Source organism: Gobio gobio (genome assembly GCF_949357685.1).
Source record: "Gobio gobio genome assembly, chromosome: 20".
NCBI classification, from domain to species: Eukaryota; Metazoa; Chordata; class Actinopteri; order Cypriniformes; family Gobionidae; genus Gobio; species Gobio gobio.
The window spans coordinates 19,800,688-19,826,230 of record NC_137113.1 but is presented as its reverse complement, the minus strand read 5'-3'; the positions used below and the strand labels follow the sequence as shown (position 1 = coordinate 19,826,230).

Sequence of the window (25,543 nt, the reverse complement as noted above, 5' to 3'; positions counted from 1 at the left end):
TTTCGTGCTATGGGCACTGCCACTGATACATGCAGCGGATGAGCCTATTTTATGCTGAGCTTGCTTCTGCTTTTCAAACAAGTGTGACAAAGGCATGGGCTAAATAAATTCTCTAATGTGGATACAGACATATATACACACATCACTATACAACACATGCCCTCACACGTCACTTCACTTTTTCACTTATTAGGAGAAAATTATGTCGTTTTTACGACATAAGATCTCGTTATTACGAGAAAAGATGTCATTAAAACGACATAAGATCTCGTTATTACGGCATAATTGAGTGGAAAAAATATGTATGTGGCAGCAATGCTTGAACTCGAGGTTTTCAAAAAAAAAAGTGGTGGGTACAAAATGACTCATGACGAAATCTGGTGGGTACGAGTCCCCCCCGTCCCCCCCGAAATCGACGCCTATGATGATTTATTATTAAAACCTCTATATAGTGTATCATCCATTTTTTACATTGTTTTTGAGTGATTTCCCTCACATTCATGACTTCAGTTCCACTAACTCTCATCTGTGCCTCTGGTTCAGTGTATATAGATCAATGATGCCTGAGAGAAGTTAGCAGCTTGTAATTAGTCTTCTGCCTTTCTGGGGGGAAGAAGACACATTCTGTCTGTTTACATTATTCATGCAGAATACATTACGGTCTCAGCCCCTTTATGCAACTGGAGACGTTCATTATGGTCAAGAACTGTAAAATACTGTAAAACCAGTGTTGAGGCTTCATACCAGAGATCATTTCAGGGAACACAGAATGTGCCGTGAGATACATTATTGAACTTTATGACTTCTCATATATCTGCGAGCAGCACTAAGGCCGGTTATTTCAGGATGCCATTGGTAAAGTGTGATCACATAAGGGCCCGTATCCCACTATAAATCCACTAAGCGTTTTCGCTTGACAGCTTATGTGTTGCGCAATTTCATTATTCAGTTATGATGTCATAGGAAAGTTTCCTGCTAGGGGAAACTCTGATGGTCAACAATAAAACCATATATTGTCCTGATTTTTTTGATGGCGCATCGTCTTATTTTGTTTTGGCGGCTTTAATTATGTCCCCTTGGGCCCTTCGCTGGCAGTAATTGTGAAAAATGAGCTGGTTTCTGTCTGGTGCTACTTTGCTCAGACGGCACCCCATATAGGTATTAGCATTCTTGTATTTCATTTAGATGTAAATGTGCGAGCTCGACCCCTGGATTGGTATGTGGCATCTGCAGAACCAGCCACACATTTACCGACCCTATGATCAATTACTAGCGGTGAGCTAAAAGGATGAAGGAACTCTGGGTCATTTATTCCCCACAAGTAAATCAAGGAAAATAATGAAGAACATAATGACAAAAGCACCATTGGCCCTGTAACACGTTTAGCTGGACTGACCTTGTTTTCGTGACAGAGAAAGTGATTTTAGCCTTTGAAATGTTATTTGTTAAAGCTGTAATAACTGAATTATGTGATCGCTTACCATAATGTAACAATCTATTTTCCAAAACTACCGAGACCCTTAACAGACATTGGGATGGAAAAAAGGGAGGAAAAATGATGTCACTGTTTTGGAATATTACATGTTTTGCGGTCCCCTGAGATACGTATGCGTTCGCTCGCGTTTTTTGTGTGTGCATTTTTTGCATTTTTTCCCCCTGAGAAACTTTGCACCCGCTTTCAATACTTTTGAGTTCTTTGTGAGCTAATGCAAAGTTTCTCAGGGTGGTCACTGTGATTTTGCCAAGTAAGAAATGTTCCTAGATCAAAATTTTGTCATTCTTGGAACAACTTTCCTTTATGAAAATTTAGGCCTAACCCTATCCCTACCCCTAAACCTAACCCTACCCATACCTTATCCCTAAAATCAGAGGGAAATGATCAACGCTATCTCACGACCAATTCGTACATATCACTATGTCCATGTAGGGTCTCTGTACAAAAGGGTCAGTGGGGTTCTATATAGAACCCTAGGGTTCTTGACTAAATTTTAAATAACTCTTTATGCCAAAAATACAGTGGCCGAGAGAGCTCAACATGCTGCAACTGAAGAAAACATATGCAAATGTGTTTGCAGCACGTTTCTGTATCTAGTTGCTTTGTGAATATTTGCATCACATGTGTCACACTGATGAAGATGGTTTTTTAATGTGCTGGTGTTCTCTTTCATAGGTTCACTCGACGCTGCGTCACTTTAATGACGTAATGGGACGCCCTCTGGGTGTGCCGATTGTCTGAAGCCCTTATAGAATCACGCCAATTGATTGGCTGATGGCGCGCACGTCGCCCCACCTGACGTAGTCACCTATATTAGCGCGCGCGCCATCTGCTCCTCAGATTTCTCTGCCTTCACGAAGCGGCCATTTCATGCCCTTCGGTTATCGATTTTTCTGGCCCAAAATTCTAGGATTCAGTCGATATTTACCTCAGCACTTCAGCGACCGCAGATTGTGGAACTTGTTCTCCTTGTGGTGAAGTGCTATGGAATTCCAACGTTGCCCACCGCCGTGCACTCGCTTCATCGCGATCGACGATCGATCCCCACAGTAAGTGTGTTAAATGTCTGGGATTTCCTCACGCACGCGACGCGGTTCAGGGGTTCTCTAACTGTAAATACTGCGACAACCTCCTTCTCAAAACCCTCCGCTCGAGGCTCGCGGTTTTTGAGAGGGAGTCATCCGTTTTTCCCCGTCGCGCTCCCGAGGCCGCGCAGGCCTCTCTTGGATCCGCGACCTGGGGTTCGGATGTAGAGCTCGAGGATGTGGAGTGCGAGCAGACGGGCCTCGTCCTTTCTCTCCCTCTCTCCCCCGAGCACGTGCGCGGGACTCCGCCTGTGGAATACTCGCACGATTATCTCTGTCCCAGCCCGGAGGCACGCGATGCGGTTTCCTTCGGACTGGAGGATGTCATTTTCACTGCAGCATCCGACTCCGAGGATTTCAGTGCTGCAAATACTGACGACGCTCTCCCGCCAAGCGGCCAGGAAGCGAGGCCATCAGCGGCATATGACGAGCTCGTGGATGTACTCGCGCGCGCTACACAGAAGCTCGCGATCGAGTGGCCGAATGAACCCCGCGAAGCTCAATCTTCTCGGTTGGATGAGAGATTCCTCAGCGGCCCTAATTCTAGGCCTCCGCGGAGGAAGCTACCATTCTTCAGTGATCTACACAGTGAGATTTCTAGATCCTGGAAGCAGCCGTTCTCAGCCCGCCTAACTAACGCGGCAGCCGCTGATTTCACCAACCTCGTGGGTTTTGAGGAACAGGGCTATTCCGCTATTCCCTCGGTTGAGGACACGCTGGCCACTCACCTCGCGCCATCTTCAGCTCCCTCGTGGAAGTCCCGCCCCCTTCTTCCCACTAAGCCGTGTAGGACCACTTCTGCCCTGATTGGCAAATCCTACATGGCGGCTGGTCAGGCTGGCATTGCCCTTCATACTTTGGCCATTCTCCAGGCCTATCAGGCGGATGTATTGAAGGAAATGGACGAGGGCACCGGTTTGACACCAGAAGCTGTAAAGGAGCTTCGTAAAGCCACGGACTTGGCGTTACGGGCTACTAAACACACAGCTCGCGCTGTAGGGCGCTCTATGGCGGGCGCGGTGGCGGCGGAGCGCCACTTATGGCTCAATCTCACTGAGATTCGCGATAAGGAGAAAGTTTTCCTTATGGACGCTCCGATTTCCCAGTCCGGATTGTTTGGGGAGGCGGTTAATACTGTGGTTGAGAAGTTCAGATCTGCAAAATCCCAGTCTGCCGCTCTTAAGCAGTTCATGCCGAGGAGAGCGAGGGACGCTCCTTCCCCCTCCCCCTCTATGTCCAGAGATCGCCCCTCTTTCAAAAGAGAGTTTACCGCCCGGAGGAGCGACCAGAGTTATCCTCCACCCACCACGGTCTGGGGAGCTTGCGGTCGTCCATTTCCCCGTCAATATCCTCACAGACGCATCGACCCAAAGCGGCCCAGCAAACCTTCTGCTTCGGCCACTTCGGGTCGCTCCTGACCCTCCGGTCAGAAAAAGGGGAGCTGCAGTTCACGACCGGGGCTGGGTCAGACCGCGCAAGCGTTTCTGCCCGCCCCCCACCAGCTCTCCCTATCCAGCTCTGTCATTTCCGCCGCCCAGCGCGCTTCGGAATACAGAACCGACTCTATCCTCGCCTTTTCCGGCGCTGAAGGAAGGAGACGCTGTCTGCTTTCTCCCCTCACGTCTGATTGGCTCACCATCCGCCGCTCGTCCAGACGGAGACACATCCGGTCTTCTCCGGGAACCAGAGCGGCCCAGCCTTCCACTACCTACTCCGCGCCAGGACGCCACGTGCTCTCCTCTGCGGATGGCCACACCCCCCTCAGAGGTCCAGCTCGACACCCTAACTCAGGTATGTCCACCGCACCTCATCATACCTCCCACTTTGTCAAATTTCTTCCACGAGTGGAAGCTTTTGCCAGGGATATCATCCTGGGTCCTCCGCACGATTCAGTCAGGCTACACGCTTCAGTTCTGTCGCAACCCTCCTCGCTTCGACGGGGTCGCTCAGACGGTAGTAAACAGCGCCTCTCAGGCTTCTGTGCTACAACAAGAGCTCTCTTCTCTCCTCCTAAAGGGGGCAATAGAGGAAGTTCCGGCAAAAGAGGAGAAATGTGGCTTCTTCAGCCGTTATTTCCTTGTTCCGAAGAAAGACGGCGGTCTGCGTCCCATCCTGGACCTCCGCCGCCTGAACTTCGCCCTCTACAAAGGGAAGTTCAAGATGCTAACGCTAAAGACTATCTTGTCTCAGATACGTGCGGAGGACTGGTTTGTCACTATAGACCTGAGAGATGCTTACTTCCATATTCAGGTTGTCAGACGACACAGGAAGTTTCTCAGGTTCACCTTCAAAGGGAAGGCTTATCAATACAAAGTCCTTCCCTTCGGCCTTGCCCTGGCACCAAGGACGTTCACGAAGTGTATGGATGCTGCTCTGGCCCCACTGAGGCTCCAGGGCATCCGTATTCTCAATTACCTGGACGACTGGCTCATTCTGGCCCACTCCAGGGAGTTAGACTGTCATCACAGAGATGTCGTTCTTCGACACGTTCAATCTCTTGGCTTGAGAGTGAACACAGACAAGAGCGTTCTTACTCCGGCTCAGCAGACCACCTTCTTAGGTGTTCATCTGGATTCCGTTCCGATGCAGGCCCGTTTGGCCCCTGCTCGGATTTCCAGTATCACAACATGCTTGGTCCGCTTCAGGCTAGGCCATCATGTTTCTGTGGGTACGTGTCGCAGGCTCCTGGGTCTCATGGCCGCAGCTTCCCCGGTGCTTCCCCTGGGACTGCTCCATATGAGGCCCTTCCTCTGGTGGATGAAACGCTCAGGGGCTCGGTCAACAGGATCGGCCCTTGGCCTATTGAAGGTGTCACGCGGCTGCTTTCGTGCCCTATCAATTTGGCGAGACCCTCTTTTTCTTCAGAAAGGGGTCAAGATGGGGGCTGTTTTCCGTCGCCAAATGGTTACGACGGACGCCTCTCTTACCGGCTGGGGTGCGGTATTCGAGGGCAGACCAGCTATGGGGATCTGGGAGGGGGAAGTTTTCTCCTGGCACATAAATTGCCTGGAGTTGAGAGCGGTATCCCTGGCCCTTCAGCATTTTCTCCCCTCACTGGGCATCATGTCATTGTCAGGACCGACAACATGGCAGTGGTGTCTCACGTAAATCGCCAGGGAGGATCACGGTCGCGCACCCTGGACAGGCATGCGCACCGACTCCTCCTGTGGTCTCAGGACAAGTTTTTGTCCCTGAGAGCAGTCCATGTACCCGGAGTCTTAAACCTCGCTGCAGATTATCTGTCGAGACAGAAGCTCCAGTCGGGGGAATGGATGCTGAACCCTCAAACTGTGTCACAGATTTGGGAGATGTTCGGGAAAGCGGAAGTGGACCTCTTTGCCTCGAAGGAGTCGTCCCAGTGTCAGCTCTGGTTTTCTCTGAGCTCTCCGGCCCCGTTGGGGATAGATGCGTTCGCGCATCCATGGCCCAATCTGAAACTCTATGCGTTCCCGCCCATCAAGCTGATTCCGGCGGTTCTGTACAGAGTAAGGGAGAGTGGGGCCAGCCTCCTGCTGGTGGCTCCACACTGGCCATCCCAGACTTGGTTCTCGGAGATGGTTCTCCTCCTGGACTCCTCCCCATGGGAGATACCGGTCAGGAAGGACCTTTAGACACAACTTCAGGGCAGGATTTGGCACCCTCACCCAGAGATTTGGAAGTTGTGGGTATGGCCCATCAAGGGCCAACGACACTAAACGCTGGTCTTTCTGCGGACGTTCAGGAGATCATTGCTAATGCGAGAGCCCCCTCCACAAGGAAGCTCTATTCCTCCAAGTGGAGGGTCTTTGAGTCGTGGTGCTCGACGCATGCAGCAGATCCAGTTAACTGCCTGGTTGGTTCAGTTCTGGAGTTCCTGCAGGAGAAGTTTGCTGCTGGAGCAGCGGCCACCACCCTTCGGGTCTATGTCGCAGCTATAGCTGCCGGTAGGGAGTCGGACGAAATCCCTCTAGGCAAGCATAGACTGGTTTCATCTTTCATGCGAGGGGTTAGGCGCCTGAGACCAGCACGCTCCCCTGGTATTCCCTCTTGGGACCTCTCCGTGGTCCTTGAAGGGCTAACTTTGGCTCCATTTGAGCCTTTGGAGTCAGCTCCTGAGCGAATTCTGACTCTCAAAGTTGCTCTTTTGTTAGCTCTGTCTTCTTTGAAACGAGTGGGCGATCTACAGGCTCTCTCTGTTAACGGGACCTGTATAGATTTTGCCCCTGGCCTAGTCAAGGTTACCTTAAGACCTAGGCCGGGTTATGTGCCCAAAGTTTTGTCCACGTCATTTCGCTCTCAGGTTATTACTCTTCACTCCTTTCACCCCCCTCCGTTTGACTCGGAGGAAGACGAGAAACTTAATTTGCTCTGCCCAGTTCGAGCGTTGAAGTGTTATGTTGACCGTTCAGACGGCTGGAGGAAATCTAACCAGCTGTTGGTGTGCTTCGGTGCTGGCCGCTGCGGGCTTGCCGCTTTGAAGCAAAGGGTTTCCCATTGGGTGACAGAGGCTATTTCCTTAGCTTATGAGGTGCGTGGTTTACCTTCACCTCTTGATATTAGAGCGCATTCTACCAGAGGTGTGGCTTCCTCTCAAGCACTTTTTAGAGGGGCTCTTTTGGAAGATATTTGTGTGGCGGCAGGTTGGTCCTCTCCGCACACTTTTGTGAGATTCTATAGTTTGGATCTCGACATGGCTCCGGGTTCGCATGTCCTGTCTGCTTAACCTAGTCATGCAGGTTATCTGGTGTTCTTTGAGCCAGATACGGCGGCGCTTTAGCTTGGCGTGTTTGGTATATCGTTCCCATTACGTCATTAAAGTGACGCAGCGTCGAGTGAACCTATGAAAGAGAACGTCTCAGGTTACTTGCGTAACCTATGTTCTCTGAGTAGGGAACGAAACGCTGCGTACGCTGCCAAGCTCCTCGCGCTGCCGACAGGCTTTCCTTTTCGGCAGAGAAATCTGAGGAGCAGATGGCGCGCGTGCGCTAATATAGGTGACTACGTCAGGTGGGGCGACGTGCGCGCCATCAGCCAATCAATTGGCGTGATTCTATCGCCCAGAGGGCGTCCCATTACGTCATTAAAGTGACGCAGCGTCTCGTTCCCTACTCAGAGAACATAGGTTACGCAAGTAACCTGAGACGTTTTTTCTCTTTGCATGCGTTTTCTTCAGTTGCAGCATGTTGAGCTCTCTCAGCCACCGTACAAAAAGGTTCTATAAGACGAAATGTCTTAAATCATTGCGTAATACTTTCATGTTTACTGGGTTATTTCAAATTTTCTAGTCATAAAGTACGTTTACGAGCTTTTTAATTCATAACATTTAATCACCAAAAAAAATGTATTTAAAAAAATGAATTAAAACTAAATCCAAAAAATTATTCCATGATGGGCTCCTGTATGAAGCGCATGACAGAACCTTTTCTTCTAAGAATGTGTAACAGTGTGAAAGGACATAATTTATACAACAGAGACTATATCAATAAATTAGCGATAGTTCTGCTTAATTCAAACTCTTTATCGCTCAGCTACATGAGATATTGTTGAAAATATGTCTGCCGATAGCTTGGATGTGGTATTTAGGCTGAAATAATGTCATTCGTTTATATTCTAAACAAAAATGTTTTTTTTTCTGTGACTGCATGTATTTTCTCTGTACTGTTCCTTAACTTCTGCTTCCCACATGGTTCGAGAGGGCCAGCATGTTGGTAATCCTGCTGAACTGCGTTACTCTTGGGATGTTTCACCCTTGTGAGGACAGCCACTGTGACACAGAACGATGCGAGATACTGCAGGTAAGTCTCATTCTTAGAATACATCAACTTTTGTAACCCTGTGTACTTAAAATAGTTCAAAGAATAGATAAAAAACAAATTAAAATGTAATTGGACACAGATTTGAACTTTGCGTTAGAATGAAATCAAACAACTGTTACAACTCAAAAACGGGGGGTTATTTTCGGGCGTTTGTCATCTTCTCTCGTGGAGCGCTGGGTTTCTCTAGATATCCTGAAGCATGTTGTGTTGACTGACTTCCAAAAGACACTGGAATGCCCAAAACCACATGTGGTGATAGGCAACAAAAAGATCCTCGCCTGTAATTTAAAGCAGATTATCACAGGAAAGACACTGCTCTGGTTTATCGTTGACTTGGGAACATGGCTCAGGGACTTTGATTTCAATCTGCTACATTCTTTTTGCTTTGTTTAACAGATGAGTGTTTTGCCCTAAGGATATAAGAGAGCTATACTCTCTTTTTCACTTTGGATCATCTGCTATGGATATCTTTTATCATTCAGGGACCCAGCAACAATTTACATTTATCCTCCATAGAGGACATTGGTATTGGATATAAATATAAATATTGGGGACATTAGCAAAGGAAATTGGTATTCAATGTACTGTATGTGTATATATAATCTAATGTTAAAAGTTTTTTTTATATAGATTTTTTTAGGTTTTTGAAAGTCTCTCATGCTCACTGCGGCAGCAATTATTTGATCAAAAATGCAGTAAAAGCAATAATATTGTAACACGGAAAAGTAAAATAATAGTTTTCTTTTTAAATTTATATTGAAATGTAATTTGTTCTTGTGATGGCAAAGCTGAATTTACTCCAGTCTTCACTGTCAGATGGTCCTTATGAATTTATTATAATATAGCCTACTTATTTGCTGCTCAAGAAACAGTTCTTCTTATTATCAATGTTAAAAAACAGCTGTGCTACTTGTGTGTGTTGATACGTTTATTTAACAAGGATCCAATGAATTGATCTAAAATTACAGCCAAGACATTTAAAATCTTACATTAGATTGCTATTTCAAATAAATGCTGTTTTTCAAATTTTCTGTATACGTATACTAAAACGTATACTCGAACTGGAGAACTTCTTGTTGTGGGGCTACAATGCTACCCACTGAGTCTTTGCAACGCTCTCAAGAATGTTACTACTACTACTAATATAAAATGTTTCTTGATTACCAAATTATTTCTAAAGGATCATATGACTCTGAAGACTGGAATAATGGGCGCTAGAAATGGAGCTTTGCCAGTAAAATAAATAAATAAATGAAAACCAGTTATTTTCAATTATAATAATATTTTACAATAATATTTGATTATTTTTATAGGACTTTAAAAGCATAAAAATTCCAAACTTTTTTAATGGCGGTGTGTTTAGACCAATTTATGAACCTTTTTTGTGTGAGTCTTTATGTATCTTTTTCATGTGTTTTATGCTCCATGTACTGTCATGTGAAGAAAATTCTATCTTCTCAAAACTTTTTTTTCAATTTCTCTTTCTCACTGTATTATGTGATTCCTCTAATGTTATGGGGGTGTCATAAGCATTTGGAGGGCTATATAAAAACAAATGAGCCTGAAATGGCCCAGCCCTAGAGAGGATTAAACCACATTAAATTAAGTGTTTAAAACACTGCTTCAAAACCACTCATCCAGGCAGTCATTGAAATCAGGCACTTCAGAACACAATGTGACTGATTGTGACATGAGGTGAATCACCTCTTAGTTATTAAGCTAATGGTTGCTGTAATGAATGATACTAATCTGTGATCTTTACATTGTGACAGCGGGTCAAGTTCATTGTAAAGAGTGCCTGTGAGACGTGATTATAATATTCTTTTCAAAGGCATACTGTCACATAAATCATATATCAACTATACAGTGGCTTGCCTCTAGACTGGATTTTAAAATCAATATTGACATACTCTTGACAAATTAACTGAAGAAATAATTGTCTAGTGCACATAATCTCTCAAAAGGCTATTATATTTTGTATTTGTAGTAGTGTACGTACACACACACACACACAGTAACCTAATTAATTACATGATGTGCCGTTTAATTAATCTATTGATCTAATCAATCGCACATCAAATTTGGCTGAGAAATAACCCCTGAAAGATAATTTAAAGTCATTATTGTGTTACATGACAAACGCATCAAATATACATTACAAAAAGTAGCTTTAGAAAGATTTTTTGATTCAACATCAAATTTATTACACAAACTATGCCCAAAATATGAAACTATTTTTACATTTTTTTATTAAATTAAACAAGAAAATAAAAATGCCAGTAGGTGGCGGTAAATGTCTAAATGAGTTAGAAAATGATGCTGAATTTGAATTTGTGCCATTGAATCATTGGTTCACCCGAATTAATCACTCAACTTGGATAAATTCATAAACTAAACACCACTGTGTTGCTCGGAGATGCACAACAGTTCTGCTCTGGCTTTATAGGTAACTTTTTTGTTTGTTGGCAAAATTGAGCAAAAACAGATATTGTGTGTAAAAAGTATCACAATATTAATGTCTTATTGATAGAACTGTTGTGTAAAATCAAAATCACATGAATTTGATCAATATCATGAATTTTAAGCATTCTATAGGCTTCATCATGCAGTGAGTTGTTTTCCTGCTTCATGTTCGTCACCAGTCAAACTTATGAAATGTAAGATGACCTACTGTGGGTCTGGGGCAGGGCCTAATATGATGTTGGTCCTCCGCGTGCTGCAAAAACAGCACCGACCTGCAGAGGAATGGACTCTACAAGACCTCTGAAAGTGTCCTGTTGTATCTGGCTCCAAAACGTTAGCAGCAGATTCTTCAAGTCCTGTAGTCTGCGAGGTGGATCTGCTGTGGATTGAACTTGTTGGTCCCACAGATGCTCCATTGGATTGGGATCTGGGGAATTTGGAGGCCAGGGCAACACCTTGAACTCTTCAACATGTTCCTAAAACCATTCCTTAACAATGTGTGCTGTGTGGCAGGGTGTTTTATCCTGCTGAAAGAGGCCACTGCCATCAGGGAACACTATTGTCATGAAGGGGTGTACCTGGTCTTCAACAATGTTTAGGTAGGCGGTTCCTGTCAAATTTACGTGCACATGAATAGCTGGACCCAGGGTTTCCCAGCAGAACATTGCCCAGAGCATCACATTCCCTCCATCAGCTTGCCATCATCCCACAGTGCATCCTGGTACCATCACTTCCCCTGGTAAATGGTGCACATATACACAGCCGTCTATGGGTTGTATAAGAAAACAGGACTCATTGGACCAGACAACCTTCTTCCAGTGCTCCAAGGGGTCATCATAGGCACTCTGATTGATCTACGCAGCCCCATAAGCAGCAGAGTGCGATTATTTTTATTAATTATTCCCATAACCATCATTAAAATGTTGTGTGACTTGTGCCACAGTAGACCTTCTGTTTGCTCGGACCAAAAGGGATAGCCTTTGTTGTCCTTGTGCGTCGATGAGCCCTGGGCACCCAACACCCTGTTGCTGGTTTGTGGTTTGACCCTCCTCCACCTCCATGATCCGTGGAGAATCAACAACTGGCTAACAATCTGAATGTGTTTAAATGCCTAGTCTCATACCCCACACCCGCTCTGACCTGCACTTCAGACATACACCAACACCTCCTGCAACCTCTCTCCTCCCCCTTCCTGCTATTCAACCTGCATTTAACGTCTGTGTGGAGGATGTGAACCGAGTTTTCAGAAAACAGCAGACCAGGAAAGCTTTAGGCCCAGACTGTGTTTCACCTGCCTGTTTAAAAGTCTACGCCGACCAACTGGCCCCAATCTTCACACAGATCTTGGAGCAGAGTGAAGTTCCCTGCTGCTTCAAACGTTCCACTATCATTCCGGTCCCCCAAAGCCCCAAATCACTGGACTTAATGCTTACAGACCAGTCGCTCTCACATTTGTGGTCATGAAGTCATTGGAGAGACTGGTGTTGGCCTACCTGAAGGACACCACTGAACCCTTGATGGATCCTCTTAAGTTTGTATACAGAGCAAACAGGTCTATGCATGACACTGTCAACATGGGACTGCATTATATCCTGCATCATCTCGACATATCTGGGCCTTATGCAAGGATCTTATTTGTGGACAACACCATCTTCGGATCTTCATACAAACGAGGAATCTTCTCATACAAACTGACCCAGCTTTTCATGCCCACCCCAATCTGTCAGTGGATCACCAGCTTTTTGACAGATAGGCAGCAGCTAGCAAGACTGGGGGAACTTGCATTCAGTTACTCTAACTCTCAGCACTGGTGCTCCTCAGGGTTGCATCCTCTCCCCACTGCTCTTCTCACTGTACACAAATGACTGCAGCTCTAAAGACCTCCTCAGTCAAGACTATCACATTGACTCCATTGTGAAAAAGGTCCAGCAAAGGTTGTACTTCCTTCACCAGCTGAGAAAGTTCAACCTGCCACAGGAGCTGCTGACAGTTCTACTAAGCCTCAGTCTGTCCTATGTTCATCTATACCTGTCTGGTTTGGTAGAGGATTGTTGGTGCCCCCTACCCACCCTCCAGGACCTGTACTCTTCCAGAGTAAGGAAAAGGGCAGGTAAAATCATCACAGACTCCACTCTCCCCGGCCACAACCTATTTGAACTGTTGCCGTCTGGACGGCCCCTCAGATCAAAAGGCACTAGAACATCTAGGAACAGTTTCTTACCACAGGTTTTCCCTCTTGAACAGTTACATTTCTTCCAAGTGCAATAACCCACTTTTTTGTGCAATATTCTCCAAAATTAATTTAGTCCTATTAGTCCCATTCATTTAGTCCCGGGAGCAACCCACAAGCCTTGCCATTTCGGAGATACTCTGACCCAGTCGCCTTGCCATAACAATATGTTATCATACATTTATATAATTTAGTAATATACTTAGTACACATTTAGACTGCGTTATATTTTAAATGGGATTTAGAGGCACTTTCTGTGAGTTTCCTGAAACCATCATCTTTTGCTCTCTAACATACCTGGGTTGGGTGGATAATGCCAAGTTTTCTTTGGAATTTAATGGGAACATATCAATTTATTTGTTTGATTTTGATTTTTATTTTGATACGTATTTTTCTGAGTGACAGTAAATGAAACCCATAGCCCAGTTCCAGCCCAAAGTGTTTGGTGCGTTCCCCTCCCTGCTTCTCATCGGAAAAAGATTGCCTGGGCCGTTTCATCTTTGAGATCTGAGAATTTACAGCGATTATCTTCTCCAACTGCTATATCAAATCACTCTCCCTCTTGCCATATGGAAATTAGTGTGCTTTGCCAGAAATAAGATTGCAAACCTGGTCATCAGGAAATTTACAAAGACATACAATCAGCTCTCATCACTGTCAGGGAGACACGCCTGGGCTCCATAAATGACGTGACTCAGGTTAGCCCTCGGCATGAGCTTGAAAAGAATGCCTTTGGTGGAATAATAGAATTCAGGGAAATACAATAAAGCCGGGAGCATGCCTGGCATCTCTCTCTTTCTCTCTATGCCCCTTCTCTTCTGCCCACACAGCACATTATCATTTATTTCTTCAGTGCTTTCCTCTTTCCTTTTTTTTTCTCTCTGCAGTTTTTATTTCCTGCAGAGACCTTCACATAATTCTAAACACATATGACTTTCTTACTCCTGTATAATGCAAAAGAAGATATTTTGAAAAGATATTTTGATATTTAGTGTTTTCTTCTTCTTGTGTGGACAAAAACATTCTTCAAAACATCTGCTTTAATACACACACACACACACACACACACACACACACACACACACACACACACTCACACTCACACACACACACACACACACACACACACACACACACACACACACACACACACACACACACACACACACACACACACACACACACACATGTTTGTTTTTGTGAAATGTGAGGACATTCCATAGGCGTAATGTTTTTTATACTGTACAAACCGTATTTTCTATCCGTATTACCCTGCCCCTGCCCCTAAACCTAGCCCTCACAGGAGACTGTGCAGTTCACTTTCTGTGAAAAAAAACTTGTTCTGTGTGATTTATAAGCATTTTGAAAAGTGAGGACATGGGGAACGTCCTCATATTTCACCCTCTTTTTGTAATACCTATGTAATACCCATGTCATTATACACATTTGTGTCCTGATATTTCACGAAAACATGCCCACACACACACACACACACACACACACACACACACACACACACACACACACACACACACACACACACACACACACACACACACACACACACACACACACACACACACACACACACACAAATCATACAGGTTTGGAACAAATTATCCTAAAGTGCCAAATCACAGCATTAGGATGCTTGTGTGTGTTGTTATGCAAGCTTTAGCTGAATAGAGAGTGTAGGTAATTTTCTGGGGCATGTTTAAAATGAGAGTCACACATGAAGTACTGTGATGTGAGCAGAGCTCTGCGTGTTTAACAGTACAGATTGAATTGACTATTATTATTTTTGCCATAACCTTATTTCTCTCTCCCCTGTTCTTTATTTTTACTGCTCCCTGTCAGCATGTTTGTGTGGATGATGAGATTCTAATGCATGGTTTGAACTATACAGTATATCTCTTGTACAGCAGAGTATGATTTGTTCTGGCTTGATTTTTAGCATTCTCTCTAGGTAAAGTAAGCATATGTTGTTCTTTTTGTCAGTTTTGTAACTCTGGAATTCCATTTGCTTCGGATTCAAATAATGACACTGGTGGTTTATTGCTTACCAGTGGCATGATGCAATGAGTGCAAAACTAGTCAAATGTACCTTATGGACAGAGTCCGTAGAAACCATAAAAGTTCTATCGTCGTTTACCCTCATATCATTCCAAAAGTATATGAATTTATTTCTTCCATTGATACGTGTTGACAAATGTCTACGTTTACACATGGCATTAACATGCGACCTGTATTCAGATTTTGTCCACATACACATTGAAAAGACAAGTGTAAACGTGTCTCTGATCAGAATGTTATCCGATCAGTGTGTCCACCAAGATCCGATCACAATGCGCCCTCGACTACCTCTGGACTACTTCCAGAGGTAGTCGAGGACGCATTGTGATCGGATCTTGGCGCAATGTAAACACAATCTAGCATTGTGTCTGCATTCACTGGTAGACGTCATGTCAATCCCTGCCCACTGTCTATGACGGCTGTCAGGAAATAATGGATGGACACAGTTGGACTTATTTGAACTTTAAACTGTTTATATAGAGTTACTTGATACCATGTGCGTCCTCTTTCAATTTAATTGTGCAACATTATCTGAAGGAGACGGTTGTCACCGGTGGCTGTGTAATGTAGAGATGCACACTGCTCAAGTTATTTACTGCCAGATGAATAATTTTATTTTTAATGTTAGCTATTTGTTTTTATTGTTTCAGCATGTTTATTACAAATAATCTCCCATTTCTGTCCACAATATAGCCTATTCATGGCCTGCTACAATATTTGCACTTAAACCTGCATGATATGACTCGTTGAAAATGATCAACTCTTATTTTTAAAGCATCAAATATTCCTTCATTTAAACAATTTATTTTGATCTAAGATCGTATAGGAAAATAAAGTAAGTGAAATCAAAGATAATTTGTACCATCTTCACTCGTAGCCTGTTAAGGTTTTGTGTTGTTTAGTTCTCATTAATGCTCTTCAATGTGATGTGTTTTTGTATTATGTTCTTGTGGCTTATTATTTTTAATAAGAAGGTGGTCAGATTCTGATGTTTTCTGCACATTACACATAATGGCCTATATAAATGCTTATGCGCTCTCCTTTCAATAATAAAATGTGTCGGAATGACAACATGATACAATTTTGTCTTTGTTTCATCATACAAGATGAATGTTGGGAAACTTAGGGCCAGATTTACTAAACAGGGCAAATTAGCATGAGAGCGCAATCCCAAAAAATCACAGATGGAAGCGGAAAGTTCTGCGCTAGAGGTCTTCACGGGTCCAAAAATTCATACCCGAACCCGAAGAGACCCGTAATGTGCTTAACGGAACCGACCCGGACCCGTCTATTATTTCAAAAGCTGGACCCGGACCCGTGAAGATCCGAGAAATGCCAAAAACGTAGTACCCGGCCGGAACCGACCTGGACCCGTCTATTATTTAAAAGCTGGAACCGAACCCGGCGTGAAGACACAGACCCGACTGGACCCGTTTGTCACATATTCCACAATAACTGATATTAACAAGTCAATAAACAAGTTATGAAAAATATAACTTTTTGTCTTACCTAGCCGTCGTCTCCCTTCCTTGTAACGTTACTTGTGATGCATTACATCCTTGCCAAAAAGTTAAATCCATGTTATTCCTCTCTTGTTATTCCAAGCATGCTTAATTCACTCATCATTTCAGCTTTAAAAGTCCACTTTATGTCACGGTGACGGATGACAAATGCGTCTTTGCAGATTTGCATTTCGACTCGAGTTAACTCGCATAATAACTTTGACTGTTTGCCTTTTTGAACTATAATAGCGATTGCTCGTTCGGTGGCCGCTGACGTCCGCATTATTTATTTGCTATAATCTCTGTGAGCGAGCCTGACCACCAAAACTTTAAGAAATAAGACGGTTCATTCATATTATTATTAAAGTCAATCACAGCGGAAGCTCGGGTTGCCATAGAAATGACACGCGCTTGATACTGCGCACATGCGCGGTGGCTGGAGCAACCTGAAATATGAGCTTTTTTACGCAATTTGAGCATCATAGAAAACATTTGTGACAGTTCAACTGAGATTTTGTTGCTGATTTTAAATATATTATTTAAATATAATTTCAAATCAAACTTCAACAGTGCGTCACACGTAGACAGCACTTACTTTTTTCTCATGTTTGTCCACAATATGCATGAAGGATGCCCGGACAGAAGAGGTGCCGTGGGTTTAACTTCTTTATATTCGTTGTTTTTTAGCTTTTTTCACACATCACTCATGAAGGTAACCATTATTATTACCGTGCGCTTGCAGAGAGAGCGAGCGAGCGAGAGAGAGAGAGAGCGAGCGCGTGAGGCGAGCGAGCAAGAGAGAGAGAGATCGCTCGTGTTTTTCTTCTTTCTTTTTTTTAAACCTTATTTCCCGGCTCACACTTTTCTTATCCTAATTTTACAGTTGCAAGTTACAAAAAACACACAAGCAGTGCTGACTGACTCTGATCACGGGCAGGTGTTCTCCGAGTCCGGATCGACTCGGGTATTGCACACAATGTTAAACAGACCCGGGACCCGTAGTAATAGATTGGGACCCGACCCGGACCCGGCTGATCATTTAAAATATAGACCCGAACCCGTACGGGTCCCGGGTCGGGTCCCGGGTCCACGGGTCTCGGGGGCTCCGTGAAGACCTCTATTCTGCGCATGATCTACTGACGACGCGCAAATTAAAAACCACACACGCAGCTGGATCATTTCCATAATGACCAACGCAATCTACCAGTTAGTGTCTGGTTTAAGACATGCTTTTTTGGTCGGTAACTAATGGCACAAACACCAGTAAATTGACGAGCACAAATCTTAGTAAATCACCTTGCGTGATTCATTTAAAACCTCTGCTCCCATAAATTTTGCATCTGAAAGGGAAACTCCAAAAAAATACAATACCGAAAGACAGTTTGCGCTGGCACAAGCTGTTAGTAAATCTGGCCCATAAATTGGTAGATTGGTAGATTAAGTACCCTATTTGTGATCGATTGTATATGAATCACAAAAATCCTGTCAAACAGATCGGATCATCAGCCAATCAAGACATGTTAATGGCAAGTGTGAACATAGCCTATAAGCCTCTCTCATACAACTGAATGATGACCAGGGGCTAAATAGAACAAGCATCATAAAACAAGTCCATATAGAAAGCATGAGATATTTCCTCAAATCTTCTGAAGACTTGTTGACAGTATAAGCTGATTCACACTGCACTGACAGAAGGCAACCAAAAACAACAATCACCAGATAACAGTAAATCACATTTCAGATATTCCACCCAACAAACGCTGGTTGAACATATTTAGTGAAAGCAGCACATATCACCATATATCAGAGACCACATGTGCATTATTGTGTTATTATTTATGGTAGTGTGATGATTGGTGTTTTCCTGCTGCATTGTACACGTCTCTTCACTTTCCTTCTAGACTCAATGATGTCATCGGCATAGCAACCGCTCTCTGCACACATGAATTAGATGAATTAGTAAAAAGAACACAGAAGATATTTTTGTTTACCCTCAGTGAATGTGTGTTGCAGCTTCCTCCTCTCTTTGTGTGTGTATTTGCGGGGGTGGACGGATAGTCTGAAGAAGTTCTGGATTTAAAGAATTGTTTTTAGTTTTTTTCCTCCCCAAGGAAAGGCCATCAGTTGCACTAGAATAACCTTCTCACAGCACAGACAATACACCACTCAGCTATTTGTACAACAAAGAGGACACCATGAGAAGATTTATTCAGTGCCAAAAGATCACCGCACGAGCGCAAACACCCTCGCTTCCACACGCGTGGATGAGACTGACTCTTTCTGCAAGCTATTTTTGAATGCTTCCCCAGAAATATGAAAGAGAAGGATGACATGTATTAAATAGAAATGGGTGGATGAGATGTGGTGAGAAGAAGGAGGGGAGGAGGAATATGGGAAGAGGCTCTCTGAAACAAAGGAGATGAGAGACAGGGAACTATAAAGAGGAAGATATTCATATAGCGTGTAGGGTGTGTGTAGGGAGATGGGGGGGGGGGGGAGCACTGTAGAGAATATTTAACCCCTACGCTCTGCTTTCTGGCTGTGTGGAGACTCTGGGAGTGTTTTGTCGAGGGGTTCCCCTGGTCTGCGTCGTTTATCTTTTGGAGGGAGCTGTTGAACCGTAAAAGGGCCCGCAGAGATTTGTAGAGCTGTGTGAGCCAAGAGCTCTACATGCCTGTGAACAAAACATATATATTAAAAAAAGTAATTTGACAGTTACTGTTGTTTTATACTTATACGATACTTATGAGATGCATCCATCTCTCTTGAAGTATTGGGGTCAAGATCAATCAATAATGCAGGGATCAACAGTAAGGATGGCCAACACAAGAGAGTTCTTGGCCAATTGGACCAATGGACTGTCTTTTGCCTTATCTGAACAGTATTTTTTCACTGAATCTTAAATGTATTTATTTATATATTTGAGCAATTTGCAACTCATGCCCGTTTTAATATTTGTTTATTTGTTTATTAACCCTTTCACTACCGTGGACAGCTATTCAAAAAAAAATCTTGCATTGCATGTTTTTGATGGCATAGTTGCACATCAACCTCTACAGAGGACACCATGCATCACTGCTATAATTCAGCTACAATTCATACTATTAAGGGTGATTTATACTTATGCGTTGGACCTACGCCGTATCCTCTACGGCGCAAGTTACGCATTGGTTTTCATTTATACTTCTGCGTTGTTGTCCGCGTCTCTGTGCAATTACACATGGAGACCGCTAGTAGGCAGTGTCCACGGGCATGTTGATGGTGTATTGTCGGAGTAGCAGCAACAGCGACCGTTCTTACAGCTTGAGTTGTTGTCTTTAATACAAATTAGCATCTCTAGTTGATTAGTAGAGTTAAATAAGAGGCGATCTGGCGCTGGAATGCGTTTTTGAAATCCTGCAGAGTGCTCGTGGCCGCTGTTTTCAGTATCGGTGGCTCGTGCACAGACAAAGCGCTTCAATCGATTGCTGTGGCGGAGACTTTATTGACGAAATGCACCCTAATGTGTCCCTGTTCTTGATATACAATCACTGATTAACATCTTTGGTTTTAATGAGAAAATAAATAAAATATGCAATGGTGGATTAGAACCCAGAACCACTGGCATGCTTAACCCTTAAAGAGTTTCTGTATCTTGGAGGATACAGACATTTAACAGGCTGTAAGGGGAAGGGCCATGGAGGGATGGGCATTATGTGGTTGCAGTTGATGAGAAACACTAATGGGAGGATGGGTCATGTAATCAGGGTCATGTGACTTTATGCCAACATTCCAAACATTTGTATCAAAATCCAAAATGGCAGCATACGTGGAAAAAGACACTGGCCATGAGGTAAGTGTTTTTATATTTTCACAATTATGATATTTTAGAGTGATTTTGTTTTAGAAAATAGTTTTTTAAGGATAGTTTTACATGTTCTTGTGCATATTTTTAAAATAATCGTCTCACAACTTTGATTATCAGCCATTGAATGTCTGTATCCTGGGGGATACATTGCCCATATAAGGGTATTTAACAGGGCTGATCACTCACAGATATTCTTATGTTTTGAGGCCTAAATGTTAGTAAATGAGTGGAGGGAAGAGGGAAGGAACCCCCTTTCCCAATACTTTATTTCACACACACACACACACACACACACACACACACACACACACACACACACGCGCACGCACACAGACGCGCGAACACACACACATACACACGCACACACACATACACACGCACACACACATACACACGCACACACACACACACTCAGACACAAATGTATACCCTGCATAGGCATCTTGGGAGAAAAAGTTCAGTTTTTTCCAATTTTTCTAATGTTGCATGGATAACATGAAAAAATTTAGCTAAATAATTGTTCATTCAATGTTTTAAAAGTTTTCATATGAACTATAATAAAAAAGAATACATGTTACAATGTAACCCTAAATGGGCAATGTATCCTGGGAGATACAGACTGTAACTTTGAAAATAAAGGTCATATTTTGGAAAAAATGTATGAACTGTGTCATTTTAGTCTAGATACATACAAAAATAGCAATTAATCATTTTTCCAACAAATTTATTTATGCTTGCCCCTTTAAGGGTTAACAAAAATCCTTCCACTAGACCATCAAGAGCTCACACACTCATAGCGGATCTATGTATTTATTCACTAACATAAAGAATCTCTGGACTACAAAATATTGTGTTATATAGCAGATGTATGGATGAAACTATCATCCCATTTCCAGACACACACACACACACTCCTATCGCAGATTTTTAAAAATGTACTGACCTGAGGGAGGGCTTCTGGCAGACCAATCACAGCACTCGCGGTCCGCGTAGAATTTACGTGTTGTTACATTTTTGGAGAGGTGCGCGTCAGGGTACGTCGTAGGCTACGTGTGCAACACACAGCCTACGACGTAGCTACGGTGTACACTCGACACAGAAGTATAAATTAGGCTTTACTGGGACTGTTGTTTTTGAAAATTCTTCATTTCCAATAACTTTATTGACTTTATATAAATGTATTTGTGTTATTAGGATGTAATTTGCATTAACATCAAAAAAGTAATGATTATGTAATGCACTTTACTTGTAATGTATTACTTTACTCGGTAGATCAAAAAGTAATCTGATTACGTAATGCATGTTACTTGTAATGCGCTACTTTACGCATTACATCAAAAAGTAATCTGATTACGTAATGCACGTTACTTGTAATGCATCACTTGTTACATCTAAAAGTAATCTAATTACATAATGCACGTTACTTGCAATGCATTACTTTACGCATTACATCAAAAAGTAATCTGATTAAATAATGCACGTTACATGTAATGCATTATGTTACTCGTTACATCAAAAAGTAATCTGAATGCACGTTACTTTTAATGCATTACTTTACGCATTACATCAAAAAGTAATCTGATTACGTAATGCACGTTACATGTAATGCATTATGTTACTCGTTACGTCAAAAAGTAATCTGATTACATAATGCACATTACTTGTAATGCATTACTTTACGAATTACATCAAAAAGTAATCTGATTACATAATGCACGTTACTTGTAATGCATTACTTTACGCATTACATCAAAAAGTAATCTGATTATTTAAGATGAGATTGATAACACCAGAAAAACACCTTTCTCAGAGGAGAGCTATGATAGGAATTTGTCCATCTTGAACATAATCAGAATTTTCAGCAAATAAGGGTAAATAGACATACTCTCTAGTAGACTGGAGGGTGATCATTTTCTACATAATCTGAGTTGGTTTTACACAGTTGTACCTTGACCGGTTGGAATCATGATCTTTAATGGAATCATGTCCTCATGTTCTGTTATCAAAGATACACAAAGTTCAATTTATATGAAGTTAATTTGCGTTTGCAATATTTTGCATTCAATATATGTATTATTATTATTATTATTATTATTATTTATTTATTTTTTATTCACATGTTTTTCTTACTCTGCCAAAAAAAATAGTACTGGAAATATGGAAAACATAATTTTTGTTATCTGTAGTGCAATTATTATTATTTTGTGTTTATGTGTTCACCATATGTTCACATTAAGGCAGATAATTAGAGAACTTTAGGGCATAGTCTTAGGAGATCAATCTCTGTCTGAATAGACAGTCTCCTCCCTCAAACAATTCATGTAAAATGAAATCTCACAGATTCTCCCCTCGTCCTCATCCTGACAGTATTGTTTATGGATGTTTTGTGTGTTACCATTAACTTTGAATTGGCAATAACTGTAGTACTCTATGCCCACTATGTACAATACAAGCAGATCAGAGATGAGGTAATACATTAGTGCTTGGCTCTGAATAATATCCAGCACGACAGTAAATGCTCTCCACTGCGGCTTAATTAACATTTCCTGCATTGTCAGAGTGCAAGTGCTTTGGCTGGAGGGAATCCCTCACTTAAGAGCTTTGACTAATGTCCTCGCTGGCTGAGAATGTCCAGGTGTCTTTCAGTGACAGTCAACCTTGAGGAAACAAGGGTCTCTGAGTTTGCATAGCCGCTGATGTCTCAAGGACTCAGCCTATGGTCTTTACTCAAGAACTCACAAACAGACTTTTGCATCTGACTAGGGAAAATACGTATTTAATAAGGTAGTTTACTCCACTTGATATACCTAGTGTTGCAATGAAATTAAAAGAGGCCTGAATAGTTCACCTGTCTAAGTAATTTTTGAACAACAATAAACCGAATAATCAGTAAATTGACACTGTGTTTTTCACAATTGCATTGTGTAATATACATTTTATAGTAGAGTAGAGTAATATAGACTTGCATTGTTCATTTTCATAAATCTGTACAGACGTTTTGGTTAAAAGCGCACTGACAGACTGACTCTCATATTTTACGTTTTTTTAATGCAAAACAAATGTTTGGGTAACGTAAGCAGAGCACTAGAAGAGGATTTGTGTGTAAAGACTTGGATGAGTTGGCTGTTTGAGCCCACTGAGATCACTGTTTAAGGATGAGTCAAGGCTTATAGCCACTCAGCTCATGGACACACACACCATGCTGTGACATCAAAGTGGAAATTTAATATTCATCTGCATATGCCTTTGGAGAATTTATTTCTTTATTTATAAGTTGTCCTTAATAAAGTAAGAGTTAAGTTATTTCTCCTGATGAAGAAAATAACATATTTGCAAGCTTTGAACTGAGCAGCATTTTAAGCTTTTTCTAACCCTTTGGATATTTCTCTCTTCCCCCCCCAGGACTTTGATGATTTCATCTTTGCTTTTTTTGCTGTGGAGATGGTAATCAAGATGGTTGCACTGGGCATCTTTGGGAAAAAGTGTTACCTTGGAGACACCTGGAATCGGCTAGACTTCTTCATTGTGTTGGCTGGGTGAGTCCTCCTAAAATGACGTTTCTTTGAGTGAAAATGAGCACAGATTTATATACACTACAGTTGAACAGTTTTTGGCCAGTAAGATAAAGTTCAAAAAGTACAAATAAATGCTTTTTCCTATTATGTTCACCAGAAGAAATAACATGTAAAGAAAATAGTGACAGAATTGTGATACACACATGGTTAGCTGCATATATGTAATTCTTTAGTGTTTCTTTGTGAATGTCAGAATGATATATTTTCTCACTTACTACATTTATGTGTATTTGTGAATCTCAACTCTTCGCGCTTTAATGTGAAGAACTGATCAATGAACATGGGTTTGTAAACACCATAAAACAGTGAAACTGGTTTTGAATGCACACAGTTAGTTGTGTAAATGTGTACCCTGGGAAATATAGTAAAGAAAATGTGCATCACTAATAAAGATATAATTGGTTTTTGCAAAGATCACAAAAGGTCAGAAGAGACAAGCAGCTTAGTGGACAAAGATTTGCAATTTGTTAACCATAGTACAAACACACACACACATTTTCAATGCACACATACAAACACATGGCATTCAGTATTGACTTGGCATGATGTGTGCTTTCGAGAAAACACAAGCACTCCCCTTTTCCATTCCATGAAGCGTGTCAGTCCTGACTCAATGGCTGCATGGGCTTTATTGCCAGCTTTACTACCTCGGACCTGACCTCATGTGTCGTGTTAGCAATCTCACAGGATTATTTGTTGAAATGGAAATCAGCCCAGCATATGGAGCATATGGAAGCACATTCAGGAGACATCAGCCAAAGTGTCTCCACAAGATAACCATACAAGAGTGACAGACTGCTGGCTTGTTCCACTGTTGGCTTAAACTTATTTCCCTCTGGGTGTTTGCTACTTCTCCAGATGAAATGCTTACCATTAAAACCTTTGGTAATTTGTGACAGTCTACATCGTTTTACGGTCCTCAGCAATTTGATCGGTTGTGGTATCTTCTGAAGAATTTGGCAAATCTTTGTTTATTATCTTTACCAAAAAGTAAGAGTACCTTGGTATCATGTGGTGCATGGTTTTTGATGTGCACCATGATTCTGAAATGATATTCACATAATACAATGGTAGTTCCATAGTGACATGCCCAAAAAACAGTTAAGCTTAATTTATGTTTTGGGCTTTGGAAATTGGCAACCAAAGTAAAATAAAAAGAATAATTAATTATAAACCAGAGAACTTGGAGGCATTGTTAATATGAACCATTTGTTTCAGTTTAAACGTTAACATTTAGTGAGGTTTTTTCCCCCCCTTTTGGAACATTCTGACGCAATAAATCGCAAGTCTAAAACTGATTTTAGCCTGCATACTAAGTGAATAAATTGGTGCTGGTGGTTCAACTGGATGGTTCGGTTACCAAAACCCCCTTCACTGAGACATTGTTTTGCTGAATCTTCTGTTCTTTTCTATCTGAGGTGAGCCAGAGAGCTTATAGAAGTCTAAAGATCTTGGCTGCTGTACTCTGGATCGTATGT

General features: G+C 42.4%; 1 protein-coding gene across 1 annotated transcript in view; it reads left to right on the top strand.

Moving 5' to 3' along the window:
- Positions 1–25,543, top strand: part of cacna1g (calcium channel, voltage-dependent, T type, alpha 1G subunit) — a 283,552-nt gene that overhangs the window by 123,087 nt on the left and 134,922 nt on the right. Inside the window, exons 3-4 of the mRNA XM_079846045.1 lie at positions 8,243–8,354; positions 23,893–24,026. Of these exons, the coding sequence (XP_079702171.1) occupies positions 8,243–8,354; positions 23,893–24,026 (246 nt within the window). The remainder of the gene's footprint in view (positions 1–8,242; positions 8,355–23,892; positions 24,027–25,543) is intronic.